At 42.7% G+C, this 14,583-nt stretch overlaps 1 protein-coding gene across 6 annotated transcripts in view; it reads left to right on the forward strand.

Moving 5' to 3' along the window:
• Window positions 1-14,583, forward strand: part of CFLAR (CASP8 and FADD like apoptosis regulator) — a 51,530-nt gene that overhangs the window by 14,252 nt on the left and 22,695 nt on the right. For 4 of the 6 annotated variants that reach the window (XM_047773218.1, XM_047773220.1, XM_047773221.1 and 1 more), the window contains exons 2-5: window positions 4,467-4,878; window positions 7,376-7,481; window positions 9,678-9,813; window positions 10,813-10,898. In XM_047773218.1, coding sequence (XP_047629174.1) covers window positions 4,517-4,878; window positions 7,376-7,481; window positions 9,678-9,813; window positions 10,813-10,898 — 690 coding nt within the window. In that variant the 5' untranslated portion in view covers window positions 4,467-4,516. Of the gene's footprint in view, window positions 1-4,466; window positions 4,879-7,375; window positions 7,482-9,677; window positions 9,814-10,812; window positions 10,899-13,410; window positions 13,739-14,583 lie in introns of those variants that run through there. The other 2 variants (XM_047773222.1, XM_047773223.1) reach the window with 2 other exon arrangements.

Here is a 14,583-nt window from a genome sequence, read left to right on the forward strand (position 1 = left end):
ATGAGTTCTAGCATTTCATCTGTTGGTATACTTGGGTTCCCTATGTAGAAAACCTTATTGCCCATGAAGAATGACAGCTATTTCTTTGGATCTAATGCTTCTCCTCTATTTTAAATTGCTTTGTCCTCTAGTACAATGTTGAATAGAAGGGATCATCATACGTATGCTTGCTTCGAGGCTAATTTTTAAGGGAAAGCGTCTAACGCGTCACCATTAAGTACAATATTTGCTGTGGACTTTTCTCTTTTTCTCATAATTACTATTTAACTATAAATTTCCACCTCATAAGAAGTCCCTTGGGGAGTTGATTATAAGAACTATTGATTTGGCCGATCATGTTACAGACATTTCCCTTACATTCTTGAACCTTTCAGATACTTTCAAGATACTTTTTTTAAATTCTTTCAGGAGTTTCCGTCATGGCGCATGGTTCCGTCGAATCCGACTAGGAACCATGAGGTTGCGGGTTCGGTCCCTGCCCTTGCTCAGTGGGTTAACGATCCGGCATTGCCTTGAGCTGTGGTGTAGGTTGTAGACGCAGCTCGGATCCCAAGTTGTTGTGGCTCTGGCGTAGGCTACAGCTCCTATTCCACCCCTAGCCTGGGAACCTCCATATGCCGAGGGAGCGGCCCAAAGAAATAGCAAAAAGACAGAAAAATAAAAAAATAAATTCTTTCAGATATAGGTTTCTAGGATGTGAATTTTATTTTGCCTACTGTCATGGTGATGCTTATGGTTATGCATGATAATTTTTAATCATGAGCTTATCGCCAGCAGAATGAATGTCTCAAATGCCCTGAGTGGGGAAGGTAACCTTTGGAGTTTCCCTCTCAAGACCTCATGGGTTTTCTTAGTCTGAGAGTAGTTTTTATGTTAATTGCTTGCTTGGGGCTTTAAGGACACAAAATAGTGATTATTTGTGCTATAATCCTACTTCTCCCTTTCTTGCTCCCCTTTCTTAAGTGCCTATAATCTTTAGCCCCAATTAACTGTCCCCCATGCGTAAACCCTGGTATTTAGTTCCATCTAGTTGGCCTGGGTCAGCACGGAATCTGTAGTTTTCCTTTTGATATTTTCTTTGAATATGCCAGATGCTGCCACTGAGTACTTTGGATTTTACTGCCAAGCTATACCTCCATTAGTACAGAGGGAGGACAGCATGCCAGCTCTCTTGCTGAGTGTTCGTGACTGGCAGAAAGCAGCCTTGGATGTAATGGTTGGAGGACATGAACTGAACAGATAATGTTTTTTAAAACAATTATCAAATTGCATTAACTTTTTTTTTCCTTTTGGTCTTTTTAGAGCTGCACCTCTGGCATATGGAAGTTCCCAGGCCAGGGGTCCAATTGGAGGTGCAGCTGTCAGCCTCTACCACAGCCACAGCAATCCAGGATCCAAGTGGCATCTGTGACCTACACTGCAGCTCATGGCAACGCCGGGTCCTTAACCCACTGAGTGAAGCCAGGGGTTGAACCTACGTCCTCATAGATACTAGTCAGGTTCACTAGCGCTGAGCCATGACGGGAACTCCAAATTGTGTTAACTCTTGAGGGCATTGTTGTATCATTGAGAATTATGACTTACAAAGGTTAGTTATTGTTTTTAAAAATAAGGAATTGAACATTTCATCTCTAGCAGTTGTGTTTGGTTCTATTTCAGGTACGTCTGGTGAATGTAGATAACATCTCATTTCTTCTTGTGTTTAATGACTTTTTATTTTATACCTTCCAGTGTGTATAAATCTTTTATAGGTTAACTTAGAATAACAGCAACCAACAAATTTGTGACTTACAGTGAATAGAAAGCGAACTTGACCTCTGTTTATGGAAACTGGTTATTAAAGTCTTATTACCTTGTGAGTGAGGTATAGATTTAGGTTCTTAAGAACACATAAAATAAGTATTGAGTTTTCAGATTTAAAAAAAAAAAAATGCAGGTGTTCCCTTCGTGGCTTAGCGGTTAACCAACTGGACTAGGATCCATGAGGATACAGGTTCGATCCCCGGCCTCGCTCAGTGGGTTAAGAATCTGGCATTGCCGTGAGCTGTGGTGTAGGTCACAGGCGTGAATCGGATCTGATGTTGCTGTGGCTGTGGCATAGACCAGCAGCTGCAGCTCCGATTGGATCTCCTAGCCTGGGAACTTCCATATGCTGTGGGTGTGGTCCTAAAAAGCTAATAATAATAATACTAATAATACTAATAATAATAACAACAAAAATAATAATAGTGCAGTCTGGGTACCAGTATTTTGTACTTTCACTGAGCAATTGTTTGGTAAATTTCATTTCTCCAGTTATTCAGAATGGCTGTATTTAAGTGAGGCTTGGCTGAATGAGCGCAGGATTGGTATAGATACACCAATACTTGTTAGCAAGGCTACATTAACTAAAATGTCTATTTTTATTAAGAACTCACCCATGTAGGAGTTCCCGTTGTGGCGCAGTGGTTAACGAACCCGACTAGGAACCATGAGGTTGCGGGTTCGGTCCCTGCCCTTGCTCAGCGGGTTAAGGATCCGGCGTTGCCGTGAGCTGTGGTGTAGGTTGCAGACGCGGCTCGGATCCCGCGTTGCTGTGGCTCTGGCGTAGGCCGGTGGCTGCAGCTCCGATTCGACCCCTAGCCTGGGAACCTCCATATGCTGCGGGAGCGGCCCAAGGAAATAGCAAAAAGACAAAAAGACAAAAAAAAAAAAAAAAGAACTCACCCATGTAGACTGGCTGTGGGAAGGTGAGTGTGAAAGATATGCATGAATGGGTTTATTTATTTTAAAATAAATATTTTACCTTTTTAAAATATAAAGTAAAATTTGGGAAGCTCCCATGTGGTGTGGTGGGTTAAGGATCCAGTGTTGCCACAGCTGTGGCACTGGTTCAGTCCCTGGCCCAGGAACTTCCGCATGCCGTGGGTGTGGCCAAGTAGTAGAATAAAAATGAAAATTTAAATAAATGTAATTTTGTTAATTTCAGACACTAAAGTACTCAGTAATATTTTCATTGATGAGGAATTCTGGAACTCTAGGGAAACTGTAGTTCCTCTAAGAATCTGTTTCGTTTTTCTTGTTTTTGGCAGCAAGAGCTATTTAACGTCCCATATTTCCCTTTTCGCTTTGACTGCCAGGAAGCTTGAGGCAAATTGAAGGTCTACTAGAATCTGTTTAAGTCTTTCTGGCCTGCATATTTGCATTATTAATCTACCTCATTTTGACTTTCTAACCTAATTGCCCCCCTTGTTCTCATATAAATTTTTTATTCTCCTGACGCGTTTTACTGTAAGATGCCTCATCTTTTGTGAATTGAGACTGTGTACAAAAATAAATAGATTTCAGTGTTCCTTTCACCAAATCTAGCTAGATACATATATAAATATACTTGTACACAAATATGTAGCAGCAGTTAGCAGAAAGTTGCTAACTTACAGCTGGGTTCTGTTTCCAATTATTTTTTTGTTCAGATTTAGCTTTTAACCTGAAAGCTTCTGTGGTAGAAACAGACAAGGTACTCTCCCAGAACATAAGAGATTATTTACCATAAAATGTAGCTATGAAACTTCAGACAGGGACCACCATTTACAACAAATTTTGAAAGAAAATAGATTGTGTTCCAATGGAAGAGGTTGAGAAGTTCACCCCATGACATGAATTCCCTACTGCTCCCACCCAGTTCCCAGATCTTTCTCCAGCTCTTCGGCTTCATCTCCTTCCTTCCATTTATACTGTTAGGAACTCTAGTGATAATTGTCGTCCAGCAGTGTAATGTAAGTGGGGGCTTCTGACCCTTCCAAGGGTCAGAAGAGGTGATCCAAACTTGACAAGGCCCATTTAGCTGTGGTGGCAGGTCCTAGAAGCATTCGTGATGATGCTGTGGAAAGGGCTGGGGACTTTGGGAGGATGGCAGCAGGTGTGAATGTGGGGTTTCAAAGTCGAACAACTGGAAAAATGGGGTGGGGTAGGTACAGAAACCTCTTTTCTCCCACCATTTTTTGAAGCCCTGCTGGGGTCCCTTTGCTAAGATTCGTATTTGTTTAAGCCTACTTGGGGGTCAGGGAAGGGAAGTTATCTGTGATCTCAGCTTCTCTCATCCAGTTAGCTGCTTAGTCATTGGGCTTTTTCTCTGCCCTCTACCAAGGTCATCCATTTGCCACTTAGTCATTAAGTCCCTAGCTGTGATTTCCCCCTTACCATAGTTTGTGTTCAATAAATTCTGTTAAAGTACGTGGGATTTTTGGGGAGGTGATTTGTCGCTAGTTTCATTTCCTTTAAAAATAGTGTTATCTTCTTTGTCCCTTCTGGTTTGGGGGTCAGTTGCTTTGTCTACTGAGAGGATCGCTTTCTATAGATTTAACAGTATGAAATTTAACCTGCTAGATTAGGGAGACCAACAAGAAAAGGAAAGGCCTATACCTGGAATTTTAGTGACTTTGATAGGAGGATTTTTTTTTTTTTTTTAAATTCCCTTTTAACCACAGAACTCCTCCATTGGAAAGGATTCTGAAAGAAATGAAGAAAACCATCAGAAATGAAGTCAGTACCCTCGTGGGCTTCTGTTGACTGGACTAGATTTCTCTTACTGCCGTTCCTTGGAATGACACTGTACAGAATGTCGGCTGAGGTCATCCATCAGGTGGAAGAAGCACTTGATGAAGATGAGAAGGAGATACTTCTTTTTTTGTGCCGAGACATTGCTGCAGATGTGGTTCCACTTAATGTCAGGGACCTTCTGGATATTTTAAGAGAGAGGGGAAAGCTGTCTCTGGTGAGCCTGGCTGAGCTGCTCTACAGAGTCAGGCGGTTTGACTTGCTCAAGAGGATCTTGAAGATGGACAGACGGACAGTGGAGGCCCAGCTGCTCAGGCACCCTCATCTTATTTCAGACTATAGGTAATTCCTCAGCCCTTCCTGAGACTGGACTGGTGGGAGGGAGGGAGGAGGTCTAGACTTGAGCATCATAGAAATGAGGACAGTGGGGAACAGCAGCCTCATTCCTTTCTCAACCCACTGCTCCTACTGCTGTGTTGCTGCTACTTCATTCCTCTGAACTCCTTGAACTTTTGGGACGTGTTTGCTTAAAGTACTTGGGTAGAATCATCTGAATGAAAGGAGAAGGGCTGGATGGATGGGTTTGCCTGATGAGTGGGATGAGAGAAAGGAATGACTAAGAGCTAGTTCTCTTAAAAGGGCTTCTGATTGCGAGATCTGCTGTGTTCTTTGCTAGCTTGATTTTCTGTGATGTCAGCGCCTGGCAATTTCCGCCACCGAGAAAGGAAATAACAAGTCTGACAGTAATCTTCCTGACCTTTGTAAAGCTTTGTTAACCCTCCTGAGTCCCCATGGGTCAGTCTTTCCCCTGCTGAGGAAGTTAGTGGGGTTGGCTCACTTTCTGTGCGTTTCTGTAAGGTTCCTGTTCATGCAGGTGCTGGGGACCCCAGATTGAACATACCCTCAATCAGCCACCTCTAGGTTCCCTTCAGTCCAGAGAGGAACGGCTGCTGGAGTCCCCTTGAGCTGTTCCTTCCTTCTGTTCACACAGCAGGCTCTTGGTGGTTCAGAGGAGCACAGAAGCCACTGTGGGAAAGAAAGAGAATTTGTAACCTTAAATTAGTGATTCCTTTCTCACCAGCCTTTAGTTATATCAATCATGTGTATGTTGAATTACTGCTGTGGTGAAACAGGATCGGTGGCAACTCTGCAGTGCCAGGATGCAGGTTCGATCCCCAGCCCGGCACAGTATGTTAAGGGGTCCAGCATTGCCACAGCTGTGGCTCAAATCTGATCCCTGACCCTGGAACTCTGTATGCTGCGGGGTGGCCAAAAAATTTAAAAAAATTTTTTAAAAAATATGTATTTGGAGATGACATGCATGATTAAAAACTATATGAAAGAGAGTTGAAAGCACTGTGGGCCTTGGGACGTGTCTGAGGCTTGAGGTCCAAAGGCCTGTTTGAAGCCTCAGAACCATCTGTTACAAGGCATTGAGGCTGAGCCAGCCACTGCCATCGGTTGGGCCTTCATTTTCCTACTCCTAAAGCAAAGAATAATAATAGCTGATTTCACAAGTACGGCTGTGAGGCTCAACTGTGATAATTTAGCATGTGAAGTACTTTTTAAAAGCAGGAAGCATGCTACAGATGCAAGGGTTTATTGTTGTTGTTGCTGTTTCTCTTGATCCACTTCCACTTCTCCTGGCATCATATGATATCAGTAATCTGCTGAAAAATTTTTGGAAGCTGCTGACTGGGTTTTTGTGAATAAACTCTTTTCTGTTTCTTGCTCTGGTGAATGGAGGCGGTTCCTCAGGGCTTTTGAGCAGAGTGGCGGGGCGGGGGGTGCTAGATTCACCTATTCATCTGATGAGTAGGCTGTTTTGTGGGTTGACATAGGCCACAGGTAAGAGTAAAATGAACAAAGAATCTTCATCCTCAAGAATCTGAGAGTCTGGACAGACATAGAGAACAGACTTGATGTTGCTCAGGGGGCAGGGGAAAGGGAGTGGGATGGATGGGGAGTTTGGGGTAGGTAGATGCAAACTATCACATTTAGGATGCATAAGCAATGAAGTGCTGCTCTATAGCCCAGGGAACCAGATCCAATCTCTTGGGATAGACCATGATGGAGAATAATATGAGAAAAAGAATATATGTATGTATAACTGGGTCACCATGCTGTATAGCAGACATCGACTCAATGCTGTAAATCAATGATGCCCTAATAAAAAAATAAATGTAATGTAAAAAAAAGAATCTGAGAGTTGAATTGGGAGAATGGGCTTCTAAGCCACACTGACAATGTCAAGGTAATGAATAACAATTGTATCCTTGGGAGCCCTGATAAAGTGTGACTTAACTCCAATTGGAGCAGAGGTGACTAAGTCAGGAGGGGGTCTCTAGACAGAGGCATTTGCAGTCACAATCCCTGAGGTCGCGGCGCCTTCTACCTGTGAGGCATGAGTGGGACAGGATAACCCAGGTGTTACTTTACTTCAGAATCTTATGACTGGATTAGACCTGGGAGCTTGTTCAGCAGAGAAGCCAAGATCACTTTGAATTCTATTTTTGTCTGTCTTCTTAGTCATTTAGTTTCTTCCTTTATTTCCCCATAACTCTGGGGGACCTAGGGGATTCTTTGGGGAAGTTTTTACTCTCTTGTCCTTTTTATAGTTCTTTTTATCATCTCCTATGAAAATTGGGGAAGAGGTAAGTTTCCTTTCTGAGTTCCCTTCTGATCTCCCCCTGGGGTGATCTAAGCTGTCTGTTTTCCACTTGAATAATGGGAGCAAGAATTGGTCTTTTAACCAGTTATTGGCATAGAGGAGGCCCGGGTGTGTGGTGTTCTAAGACTGATGTCTGAATTTACTAAAGAAAACTTGTCTGGTTTCCAGGGTGCTGATGATGGAGATTGGTGAGGGTTTGGATAAATCCGATGTGTCTTCATTAATCTTCCTCATGAGAGATCACGTAAGCCGAAGCAAGATGGCCAAGGATAAGGTGAGTTTTCTTTCTTTTTTTGCTTCATGTTCCTGAGAACCTATCAGAAGTTGGGGGGTGCTCTCTGTGGGGTGAAGAGGGAGAAACTGCCACTTAAGCAGGGAGGCCCAAGTGGGAGGTGAAAGCAGGAAGGGAGAAGAATATGTGTTTCGTTTTTGGGGTTTTTTTTTGTAGTATCATTGATGGGAAGAAAATTGGCTCATGAATTGAGAGGCAGTAGGGTGATGTCACCTGGTGTGGCCCTTGGTGTTTCTTTCATCTTTGTATCTTAGCCTTTATTTGTGTGACATTCACAGACCTGGCTAACACATCAGTTCTCTCCCTGGTTTGGCAGATCATCTGGGAGGGTTAGGAAGTCCCATCTGCTTCCGTGGAGTAGAAGTCGGGGGGGGGGGAGGTGCTAGTCCAGCTGCGGTCTGTTTCTCCTCAGCCAGCTCAGGGTCCACTGCGAGTGTTGGGCTGCATGTGGAGTTGGGCAGGGGCAGGTCCTTAAGACTGATGGATCCAGGGAACGGCAAAAGTAGAGATTTGGGGTTGAAAACGAGGTAGGGGTGGTGTTCCCGTCGTAGCTCAGTGGTTAATGAACTTAACTAGGATCCATGAGGACATGGGTTCGGTCCCTGGCCACACTCAGTGGGTTAAGGATTCAGGGTTGCCATGAGCTGTGGTGCAGGTTGCAGACGTGGCTTGGATTTCGTGTTACTGTGGCTGTGGCTTAGGCTGGCAGCTGTAGCTCCCTCCCATTGGACCCCTAGCCTGGGAACCTCCATTAAAAAAAAAAAAAAAAGAAGAAGAAGAAGGAGAAGAAAAAGAAAATAAGGTAGGGGATGCTGTGATTCCTGGAGAAGCATATAAATTCCAGCTGGCCCGGTGTGGTACTGCTGACCTGTGAACAGGCCAGGGAAAGCTCAGGTCTGTAGTCTATGACAGTATGTCCACCAGGCACCTCTCTCTGAAGACTCTGGTGAATCATTACTTAGGAATTTCCTCATGAACCTCCTCTGTGGCTCAGTGGGTTAAGGATCCGGTGTTGTCACTGCTGTGGCTTGGGTCGCTGCTGTGGCACTGGTTCCATCCTACAGGCACAGCAAAAAAAAAAAAAAAATTTAAAAAAATAAATAAATAAAAAATTTCCTCGTGTTCCTTAATAATTGTTATTTCATTTCTGAATTCTGGGATTATAGATTGTATGCCTCTGCCAGCAAATGCAAAATGGGAAGTAAAATGAAAAAATAGAGCTCCCTTTTTGAAGTCCCCTACTCAACTTTATTTCCCAATCATTTTTATAGGTTTAATTATGAGTACTAAATGAAAAATGAAAACAGAACATTAGCAACCAAATGTTAAACAGAAAGAAAATAAAACCAAAAGCAATGCCTATTTCTGAAATGTTGTTCTTTCACAATCTGCGGTCCAAGGTAGATGAGTAGCAAAATACTGCAACCCCCTAATTTTGCCACCTCATATCTCCTGTTTCAAAATTTGTTAGAATTTCTGGCATGGGTTAGAATATTTTAGGAACTTCAAAATTGTATCATTGGAATTTTTCTAGTAGAAACTTTCCCTCAGCTACCTTCTCAATTTCTATTTTTAGGAAAGCCCTTAGAGTTTTTCAGTATAACACCAACCTGGCTTCTTGGAAAAGAACGAACTTGGGAGGGTTTTGTTTTCAGACCTGCTCTCCCAATGGCCAACCTAGGTACTTGTTGGCCCCTAAAGACTTACCTTTTGGAGTTCCTATTGTGGCGCAGCGGAAATGAATCCAACTAGCATCCATGAGGTTGCTGGTTCAATCCCTGGCCTCGCTCCTTGGGTTGAGGATCTGGCTATGAGCTGTGGTGTAGGTTGCATACGCAGCTCAGAAATCCTGAGTTGCTATGGCTGTGGCGTAGGCCAGCAGCTGTAGCTCCGATTCGACCCCTAGCCTGGGAACCTCCATATGCCACAGGTGCAGCCCTAAAAGGCAAGAAAAAAAAAGTCTTACCTCTTTTCTGGGTAAAGTCCAGGAGTATAGTTTGCTAATGGCCTTGGAAGGCCTATAAAACAGAGAGGTGTGGCTTAGGGTCACTGAAGGTCTCTGACCGGGCTCCTCTGGTCACATTTTCTTGCTGTTATAAATTACACAGTCTGAGGTTTGCATATGGGGCCTAATAGTCAGCCTTATTGACATTTGTTTCTCGTTGGTGGTTCTCTTAGAGTTTCTTGGATCTTGTGATTGAATTGGAGAAACTAAACCTGGTTGCTCCAGATCACTTGGATTTATTAGAAAAATGCCTAAGGAACATTCACAGAATAGACCTGAAGACGAAAATCCAGAAATACAAGCAGTCTGGTAAGCAGCATTTTGGCTTCTCCGTGGTCTGAGGGAAGTAGCTGTGCATTGAGGATTTGGTTGGTAAAGATTCGCATGTTGGACAGGTGGATAAAGTGGGACCTGAATGTCCACAGCCCCCCAGCCTGTGGCTGGAGATCAGAACCTTTTATCTCCTCCATACCCTGATCTGCTGACCTCATCACCCCACACCCCTGACCACAGTGTCACAGCCCAATGCAAAATGCTGTCCAGCAGCTCTTAACATTCTGGTCTTCAAGAAAGTCTCCACGCCCACTTTCTGCAATGGCCGGTGATGCTGGGGACATTTAGGACTTTTGAGACTATGCAGAGCCCTGCTGCCTTGCTCTAGGGATTTGCCTGACCAGCATCCAGCTTTGGTGGTGGTGGATGGGGGGAGCAGAATCCTGTCACTGGGGTCTGAAAACTGCCCTGCAAATGTCTCCAGTTTCACAAAGCTTCCTCATAGAAAGGGGCATTTTTGCTGCTGTGAACCCCTCCCTCTATGAAGGGGACCAGCTCACATTGGCCTTCTCTCTTATGGCATCCATACCCCACTGTCTTTTATTAAAAAAAAATTTTTTTTTTTGGCCATGCCCAAAGCATGCGGCAGTTCCCGCACCAGGGATAGCAACCAGTGCCACAGTTACAAGACCCTTAACTGCTAGGCCACCAGAGAACTCCCCCATTGTCTCAACTTCAGCTCAGGGTCTCCTGGCAGTCTGTTGCCACCACAGAGCCTGAAGGGCATGGCTGATACCCAGTGATCCACATACAGCTCCCCTCCCCCCCCAGATGACTGATACAAGATCAAGAGCAGGAGTAGCATTTTCAGTCTGTTCTTAAGGACGTTGATAGAAGAGTCATCTGATCTGATATTTTGAATTCAGTAAGGTGACTGGAAAGTTTAAGGTATTTTGAAAGGTCATGATTGATTGTTGAAGATTCATTTGATGATAATTTACAAATCTTAACTCAGTGCCTTTCTTCTGTTTGTAGCTCAAGGAGCAGAAACAAATTATGTAAATGCTCTCCAGGCATCTCTGCCAAACTTGAGTATCAAGGACCCTTCATATAACCTAAGGGTGAGTCTGGAGCAAGTGTGCGGAATCCCAGCATGAAACAGTTCCAGAACTCTGATAAAAATGTATATATCCTCCCAGTATGTACTTCATTTAATATCTGAAGAAACTATTACAGGAATGTACCTGTGTTTTAAAATATGTTTAAATTCTCATATTTATTGAGATAATTTGGAAAATAATGGAGAAATAGACATAAAGAGAGGAAAATAAATCATCTCTATCTTACTAGCAAATTGTTAATGTCTTAGTTTATTCCCTTCTACTTCCTTTTTTTTTTCTATGTGCTTTTGTGTAAAACGTTTTTATGCAGTTAAACTTTTTTTCATTGTTCATTCATTCCTTTGGAAATTTAGCCTTTTAACAAACTCACAGACATGAACAGACTTGTGGTTGCCAAGGAGGAGGGGCGATGGAGCCAGATGGACTGGGAGTTTGGTGTTAGTAGACGCAAAACATTCATTTAGAATGGATAAACAATGAGGTCCTACTGTACAGCACGGAGCACTATATCCAATTTCCTGGGCCAGACAATAATGGAAAATAATATTTAAAAAAGAAGAATGCATATGTATCACTGAGTCACTTTGCTGTACAGCAGAAATTGGCACGACATTGTAAATCAACCATAATAATTTTTTAAAAAGAAAATTTATCTTTTTTTAAAAAATAAAACACGCTGTGGACAAAAAAGCTCAAAATGTGGCAAAACAATTTTTTTTTTTTCATCCGTGCCTTCTCAAATCCTCACCATAGCTGTGACCCAAGCCACTACGGTGACAGTGCTGGATCCTTAACCCACTGAGTCACAAGGTAATTCCTACCAAGAATTTTTTTCTCTTCTTCTTCTTCTTCTTTTTTTTTTTTTTTTTGGTCATCCTGGAGCATATGGAGTTCCTGGGCCAGGGATGAGATCCAAGCTGCACACCACAACCCTTTAACCCACTGTGGTGGGTGGGGATCGAACCTGCGTCCTGGCACTGCAGAGATGCTACTGATCCTGTTGTGCCACAGCAGGAACTCCATCCTCCCAAGAATTTTTAAAGTATGCTTCTTCTTACTCCAGTTCCTCTCCCCAGAGGCAGAGCCATTGTTAACCTTTTTCTCCTCGAATCATCCAGAGATGCATATATGATATGCACATATCGTATTTAAAAATTCTTGGTTTTTTCTTTTTTTTTTTCTGCACAAATTGTAGCACACTGTCCATCATTCTGATCTGAAAATTCTTAGAAATTGTATCAGGAGTCCCACTGTGGCACAGCGGAAACGAATCCGACTAGGAACCATGAGGTTGAAGGTTCAATCCCTGGCCTCTATCAGTGGGTTAAGGATCTGGCGTTGCTATGAGCTGTGGTGTAGACCATCGGCTACAGCTCCAATTAGACCCTTAGCCTGGGAAGCTCCATATGCTGTGGGTGCGGCCCTAAAAATAAAAGAAAGGAAAAAAAAGAAATTGTTTCATATGAGTCATATGGAACTATGTCTATTTAAACATTGTTTTTTTTTGTCTTTTTTTTTGCTATTTCTTGGGCCGCTCCCGAGGCATATGGAGGTTCCCAGGCTAGGGGTCGAATCCGAGCTGTAGCCGCCGGCCTACGCCAGAGCCACAGCAACGCGTGATCCGAGCCGCGTCTGCAACCTACACCACAGCTCACGGCAACGCCGGATCGTTAACCCACTGAGCAAGGGCAGGGACCGAACCCGCAACCTCATGGTTCCTAGTCGGATTCGTTAACCACTGTGCCACGACGGGAGCTCCTATTTAAACATTGTTTTTAATGATGGGACATGTTTTCACTTTCTGGTTAAACACATATATCACAATGTGCTTAGCCCTTTCTTCATGTATATGTATTTAGGTTGTTTTCAATCTTTTGTTCCTAAAATAATACTTCAAAATAAATATCCTTGTATTTACCTCTTTGTGCATTTGCTTTTCATTGTGCTTATTTTATTTTATTTATTTATTTTATTTCATTTTATTTTTTTGTCTTTTGTCCTTTTAGGGCCGCACCAGCAGCATATGGAGGTTCCCAGGCCAGGGGTTTAATCAGAGCTGTAGACGAGGGCCTACACCACAGCCACAGCAACGCAGGGTCCGAGCTGCATCTGTGACCTACACTGCATCTCACAGCAACGCCGGATCCTTAACCCACTGAGCAAGGCCAGGGGTCGAACCCACAACCTCATGTTTCCTAGTCAGATTCATTTATGTTGCGCCACGACAGAAACTCCTCATTGTGCTTATTTTAAAGATTTCAGCAAAATTGTTTTTGTTATTGAATGATTGATTTGTGACCATAAATAACACGAAGTCACTTCTGGTGGTTGTGTTAGTAAATGGTGCAAGGTTATCATCAGAAAAGTGCTTTGGTTAATTTTTTTTTTCTGCTTTTTAGGGCCGAACCCACTGTATATGGAGCTTTCCCAGGCTCGGGGTCTAATTGGAGCTACAGCTGCCGGCCTACACCACAGCCACAGCAACTCGGGATCCAAGCTGTGTCTTTGATCCTTAACCCAGTGAGTGAGGCCAGGGATTGAACCCCCAATGTCATGATTCCCAGTTGGATTGTTTCTGCTGTGCTGCAACGGGAACTCTGCTTTAGTTAATTTTTAATTTTGAAAAGTTAATCTTAGTGTAATCTCACCCTCATCCCCATATAACGACGTGGAATTTGTAGGACTTAGACCCCAGTTTATAATCTATGGTAAAATCATAAACACTCTTATAAAAGTATGTGATGAAAACCTTAACTATACCTGCAATAAAAAGGTTTTGTGGAGAATATAAGCTGTAAGAGGTACCACTGAGCAGTAGCATTCCAAAGCTCAGATGGATGGTAAGCATTATAGTCCTTTCTCTACACCATGGTGTATTTAATAAACTACATACTATCATGTCATAGCTTAGATGTATCTGTCATTTGTTTCAAGAACTAAATATGCTTTTTTGGTCCTTCTGAATCTCTGTGATACTAAATCATGAGGCAAAACTGACTTAGGATTCAGACCCAGACTTTCTGAGCTTTCTCTGCTATTGTCTATTTAACATAAATTATACTATCATTCAGGTGTGTCATTCTAATATGCTTTCCATGTTTTTATTATTGTCTTTGGTGGGGGGGGCATGCCCAAGGCATGCGGAAGTTCCCAGGCCAAAGGTCAAACCCATGCCACAGCAGTGACAATGCCTGATCTTTAATCTCTAGGCCACCGAGTAACTCTTATTATTGTCTTTCTATTTTGTTAATACAAATAATAGTACTCACTATCTATGTAGCCTATTGGAAACCCACATGCTCCTGTGTGTAAATTTCCCCTTAAATTTGCTATATATTAGTCTGTGACCTTGCACGCATTCATTTAGCAAGCAAGTGCTGTAGCATATGAGTTCAGTGAATTTCTCCCAAGATTTAGGAACTGAATACTTGGATGTTAAACAAAGCTGCAAAAGTGCTTTAAAAAATTACAGTAACATTAGGTGATACATGATACCAACATATTATAGAGTAAAAAGTTGTGACTCTGTAATATAATGCTTTGTATATTTATCTGCAATAAATGTAGCTTTGATTTGATGTTGTATCTCTTTAATAGTATGTAAAAGTGAATGCACACTTATGTGGGGTTCCAAATTCCAGTATCATTGCCCTCTGGCTAAGTCATTTATTACTAGTGATAAATG

This window comes from Phacochoerus africanus, chromosome 3 (assembly GCF_016906955.1).
Source record: "Phacochoerus africanus isolate WHEZ1 chromosome 3, ROS_Pafr_v1, whole genome shotgun sequence".
Lineage (NCBI taxonomy): Eukaryota > Metazoa > Chordata > Mammalia > Artiodactyla > Suidae > Phacochoerus > Phacochoerus africanus.